The 6276-nt window shown below is 39.9% G+C and overlaps 1 protein-coding gene across 1 annotated transcript; it reads right to left on the bottom strand.

The window, feature by feature from the left end:
• Positions 1–2471: 2471 nt before the first annotated feature.
• otx5 (orthodenticle homolog 5) lies at positions 2472–5531 on the bottom strand. Its single transcript, XM_016258642.1, has 3 exons — positions 5207–5531; positions 4113–4264; positions 2472–3212 (listed from the first exon to the last, which is right to left on the bottom strand). Exons 1-3 carry the CDS (start codon positions 5301–5303, stop codon positions 2598–2600), a joined length of 864 nt encoding a protein of 287 aa, XP_016114128.1. The 5' UTR covers positions 5304–5531; the 3' UTR covers positions 2472–2597.
• Positions 5532–6276: the final 745 nt, after the last annotated feature.

The following is a 6276-nucleotide window of genomic DNA, read 5'->3' as shown; positions in this document are numbered from 1 at the left end:
ATAGAGTCCCAATCCCACACACACACACACACACACACACACAAGCACACTCCTGTGACCCTTCCCTCCATCTCTCTTTGTTTTTTGCATCTCTCTCTTACAGCTACACAACACAACACAGGATGGACAAACACGGTTTAATTTCAAAGACTGTGTGTGTTTAGGGGTAGGGTTGGTGTAGGGCAATAGAATATACGGTCTGTACAGTATAAAAACCATTACGCCTATGGAGAGTCCCCACTTTTCACTAAAACAAACCTGTGCGTGTGTGTGTGTGTGTATGTGTGTGTGTGTTTTCATTAGGTGAAAAATCATGTCCAGCTCATATTGAATTCCAAAATCAAAGGAAACGATTGAGCATCAGGAAAATAATGCTTATTTTAAGACCATCAAGATATTTTATCATTTTGATCAAATGTATTTTATTATTATAATGATTATTATCATTCATTCATTCATTCCCTCTCTGCATTCATTTTGAAGTCATGAAAATATTGCCAAGTCTTAATGATTCTAGAAATCTATTATGCTATATAACAAAATAGAATTATAACATACTAAAATTATATTAAAAAGAACTGACCTGTCCTGTATTTATGGAAAGAAATGTTTATTTATAATTCATTAAAAGTCTCAAATCTACAAGACTAAATGCAAACACAATGAAAAAGCAGGACATTACAAAGAAAGACAGAATCAGAAAAGAGAGCAATGATTTAAAACGATGAAAGCTCTGCGTCTGTGAGCGTGAGAAACCCCTGAGATTGACAAGAAAACAAACGCTGATTGTTGGCAGCATCTAGACATCAAGCGAGAGAGAGTTTGTGGGTTGATTAATTCCATTTAACTCAACACATGATTTCATTCAAGTAAAGTTTGACGTCTCAGAATCACAGTCGTGTAAATGAGAGTAAATACCGAACGTTTCACAGGTTTAGAAGAAACAACAGATGCTTGATCTAATCAAAATATCAATTAAGAAAACATATAAACGAAACATCTTCAGCTAGAGTTCGCGTGTCCCAGCATGCTTTGCTCTCCTGGAGTCTCTGAGCGGGACGTTGCAGTTCGTTCTTTAGTTTCAAAAGCAGCTTATTCACAAACATTTGGGATTCTGAAGGTTGAAATATCATCTAGCCTAATGATCAACCTCCTAAAACAAGAAGACCGTGCTTCAGCAGTTCAGATGATGATGATGATGATTGTTGAGATGTAAACCGCTGCACTAAACATCTGAGCTGTGCATCATCTCCGCACTTCTATCATCTACCAGCTACACCTCCTTCAGTGTTATTCAGTTAGAAACATCTCCATCTACACTGGACAGTCTGCTGTACTTCTGTCCATGTCGTCCAAACGCTTCACTCGTGCGTGAACGGTTCAGAATATCTCGTTATCCACTTTCATAAAAATAAAGGTTCTTCATGGAACCTTTCCACTGGACAAAAGGAAAAGCTGCTGAAAAAGAACAAAAAACAATATCACTCTTAAATATAAAGGCCATAAAAGAACCATTTTGGGCTCCTTAAAGAACCTTTTTTTAACCTTTAGTGGTTCGATTGATGTTAAAGGTTTTTGGAACCATCAATGGCAGTGAAACCATGACAGAAGCTCTAATGGTCTGCACTACAAATACCATTATAAACATTACAAACCACCAACTGTTAAGCGTTAAAACCATTACACGCTAAAGAATTAAAGTTCTTCATTGGCATCCATGGAAGCTTTCCATTCCACAAAAGGTTCTTTATAGTGGAAAAAGATTATTAAAAGGTTCTTCTCATTAAGAAAAGGGGTTCAATGAAAGGCTCTTTGGGGAACCCAAAATGGTTCTTCTATGGCATCGCTGGGAGAAAAAAACCCATTTTGGACCTATTTTTAAGAGTGAATCAAATGGTTTCCAGTAGTGTGTTTTGGGTAAAATCTCATTAGTATTCAGTGGTTTTAACATGCCACCAATAGAAGGCAGCAAATTACCAGTAGAGGACCGTGACCGTTTCCATTCAAACCAATACAATTCCCATTAGAAAACCATTGCAAATAGTGTTGGGGAGAGTTACTTTTAAAAGCAATGCGTTACAATATTGCGTTACTCCCATGAAAAAGTAAATAATTGCATTACTTAGTTACTTTTTATGGAAAGTAATGTCACCTGTTCTGGGCTTGCCTACTCATTTTTAATAACAAAAAACCCAAAAGTTATATTTTTTACACCAAAAGTGAAATGAATAATCTTCAGGCTGAAGGAAGATCCTCTGATTCTCTGATTTCTGACAGGAGAGCTGCCAGTCAACACGTGAGAAAACAAAGTAACTGGCATTACTCATTTGAAAAAGTAACTCTTATATTTCATTGTAAATTCAAAAGTAATACTTTATTAGTTACTTGGAAAAAATGTAATTTGATTACGTAACTTGTAATGCGTTACCGTAACACTGTAGGGTTCTATTTTTTTCCATTAGATTCTTTTACACTTTTTTCAGAGCTGTTCACTCAAAGATTCTTTGGGGAACTAAAAACCGTCCGTTTATGGCATCGCTGCCAAAAAACCCATGTTGGAGCCTTTTAGAAGTGCAGCGAAGCTTCTTCTAGATGTTCTACAGGACCTGGAACTTCCAGGAGTTCTGGTCTTTGTAGTCCAGACAGTCCGCAGCGTTGAAGTTCAGCTTCCAGGACGCCGTTTGGTCTTTGTAGTCTAAGCAGTCGACGGCACCGAAGCCCAGCGACGCGGCGGTGTAGCCCTGCGACGAGAACGAGGCGGGGGACTGGCTGAGCGCTGCACCCATGGGGCTGAGAGCGCCCCCTGTGGCCGACAGCTGCGGGTGCATGGGGGACAGATACGAGCTGCAGTCCAGCCCGGTGAAGTAGGACGAGGAGGCGGCGTAGCTCTGCCCGTAGGCCGGGGCCTGGGTGTAGGTCATGGGGTAGGCGCTGGAGCGCTGCAGGCAGGGCGTGCTGGAGACCGACAGCGGGTCCTGAAGCGGAGAGATGGAGGCCGGGCTCCAGATGGACACGGTGGCGCTGGTGGAGCTGGAGTTCGGGGCCGGAGGAGGCGGAGGGCTGTAGGGGCCGTTGGTGCTGGTGCTGGGCTCGCTGATGCTGGGCTCTTGGGCCGGAGACGACTTCTTCTTCGGCGGTCTGGGTTTGGTCTGGCCGCTGGTCTGTTGCTGCTGCTGTTGACGGCACTTCGCACGACGGTTCTTAAACCACACCTGCAAAACACAGACGGGGCCTCTCTCAGTCAGTGTCCCGTTCCTCTCAACGGCAGAATTAGAGTTTAAGTAAAAACAGTGTTTACAAAGTGCTTTTCAGAAGAGAAATACATGTGTGCATTCACAGAAAAGAATCCAGTCGTAATAGAAATAAAATAATAAAACAAAATACAAGGAATGGTGATTTATGTAAACAATGCTGCCAACACTGCTTTGCTTTTATAATTTCTTCAAGGTTGTACTGTAACTTATTAACTAAAATCATTAAAAAAGACAAAGAAAGAAAAAATTGTTACTTAAAATAAAAGTTTAAATCAAGTCACCTTTATTTATATAGCGCCTTTAACAATACAGATTGTGTCAAAGCAGCTTTACAGCATTAAATATGAAAAGTGTGGCAATAATGCAAAAAGTTTAACTTAATGTAATGAAATAAAACCTTTTTAAAAAACTATATAGATGTATTTACCAACACAAACTAATAAAAATGACAAAAACACAACAAAATGACTAAAATTAAAATGAAAACAGAATTTTAAAAAATCTAATCGAAATATTAACAAAAACTAATATATCTTTAATATATAATGTATATAGTATAATATAAATCCCCCAAAAACCTTTCAATGAACACTTTCTGGAACCATTTTAGTGGGAAGAACATTTTAATAATCCGATTATTTTCCACTATAGACATTAGTTAGAGAAGCGCCATGTTTAATTTGTGATATATATTTAACATTTTTAATATTGAGAAGAATGTTTTCCACTGTAGACTATGGCTCTCCCCAGAATGATGCCTATAGACACCCGTTTTGCGCGTTAGAAAGCCCCAGGGTTGTGGCATGTCCCAGGGGGTCCCCGCTGAAGCCAGGCGTCTCTGGGCTCTGCTGGACTCACCTGGACTCTGGACTCGGGCAGGTTGATCTTGAGAGCCACGTCCTCTCTCATGAAGATGTCTGGGTAGCGTGTCTTGGCGAACAGTGACTCGAGGATGTCGAGCTGCGCGCGCGTAAAGGTGGTTCTCTCGCGCCGCTGCTTGCGCGGAGTGTCTGATGATAAACCACACAAACACAGATAGTCTTTAGTGTGCATCCATCCATCCATCTATCTATCTATCTAGCTAGCTATCTATCTATCTACTTAACACTTCAGTCGTTCCCAAATATGCTCAAAAGTGTAATCGTTTAGTTGTTTTAGTCCACTCGTGCAAGCATGAGAATGAGATGTGGTTTTTACTTGCATAAAGCTGAGATTTAACATTCTTGAATTTGTCTTCCATCTCTGAGGATTATAATGCAGGAATGAACTAATATTCTCTGATCGGGGAAGGCGCGTTAATGAGCGCAATCTGCAGCATTATTAGGAATTAATAATTCGTGTTTGCAGTGATCATTATTTCTCGTCTGGCTAATAAAACCCCGTCAAGACTTCTACGAAATACACCAGCATCTGATTTGAAATTATATGAATATTATTTATATTAGAATTATCGGAACTGAGTTTATAGGTTCATCAAAACCTCAACTTAAAATTCGATTTAACGAAATGATTTGGAAATCCAGTAGACTTCTGTTCGTACCCGGCGAAGGCTTTTCGATCATAGTACTGGGTTTACTCCTGAGAGAAGAATTGAGTATGTTTAATAAACAAGCTGAGCAATACACAAAAATATTTTTCTTGACATTCTGTGCAAGAAAAATTAGCGCAAGTCATATTCATAAATAAATGACGTAATGTTTATAAAACATGCTTTAAAGTTTTTTTTATATAAAAGTGCGTTTATATTTAAGAATGCTTAACTGTGATTACTGTGAAGTCGCTGCTTAAACTAATACATACAATAATATTAATAAAAAATAAAGATAAGCTGATCATCACCTTCGCGCGCAGTTTAACGCGTTAAATAGCATCTAAATTCTCATTAATAGGCTGTAATGCTGAAATAGTAAATTCGTGATCAGAAATGGAAGTGGGGTTCGGTCAGTACTCACTGGGGTAACCGACAGCGGAGTGCAGGAGATCCATCCCGGTACCGGACAGAGTCAAGCCGTTCACCGAGTAATGAGGCTGCTTCATGTAGGACATCATGACTATAAACTCTCTCTCTCTCTCTCTCTATCTCCCTCTCCCTCTCTCTCTCCTTCTGTCTGTCTGTAATGGATCTTTAGTTCTGTCTGTCAGTTTTATCTGCAGTCTCTCGGATGCTGTGTCTCTGTCTCTCTGAGCTCCAGCGGGCATCAGTGGCGGGGTGTCCGGTGCTCGGTGCTCGGTGCTCGCGTCTCCGTCTCCGTGTGACAGTGAGATGAAGTGAGGAGGCTGCGGCTAATTAGAGACGGACAAGACCTGAACAAACCCCTCCCTCCACCCCTCCACCCCTCCCTCTCTCTCAGATCCAAGAAGTTATATATGCATTCAAATGTCGGCGCTTTTATCCAAAGTCTCTTTTAAATGCGGAAAACCGCAATCTAGGCTATGTATCATATCACGGATATTGGAGATATGATACGCATCTACCCCACAACCCTAAACCTACCCATCGCGTAGCATATGCACGCCAAATTCCATTTTTGCGTATCAATAACACGAGTTTTAGTTTTTATTTGGCGTACTATTTATGCGCACTTTCGTGAGGCGGGTTGGATATTCTGCGTCAGCATGAAGTATATAAGTTATTGCGCAGGTAATATCGTATGAATAACGCAATAAATCGGAGCTCCTGGACTTTTACACGTTTTTAAAGGACCTCTCAACGCTCAATTCTTAGCGTAAACGCTGACAACAAGTCTCAAAAGTGTGTTTTTACATCGATGCCATAAAATAAAAAAAATTTTGCCTTCCAGAAACTTTCATAATTATAAATAATCTAAAGAATATTTTTCCACTATACCCTTTTTTTTGTGAAATGAAAAGATTCCATGCATGTTGAAAGTTGCCAATAAAGAACCCTTGAAGAACATTTTAATAATCTGAAGAACCATCGATGAAGAAACGTTATTTTTTAAGAATACAAACAGCAGAAAAATCAAAAGAGCCTTTTATTGCCGCTATAAAGAACTTTTGA

The sequence above is a fragment of the Sinocyclocheilus grahami genome, unplaced genomic scaffold (genome assembly GCF_001515645.1).
Source record: "Sinocyclocheilus grahami isolate Dianchi unplaced genomic scaffold, SAMN03320097.WGS_v1.1 scaffold1717.1, whole genome shotgun sequence".
NCBI classification, from domain to species: Eukaryota; Metazoa; Chordata; class Actinopteri; order Cypriniformes; family Cyprinidae; genus Sinocyclocheilus; species Sinocyclocheilus grahami.
This window is presented reverse-complemented; position numbering and strand designations above follow the sequence as displayed.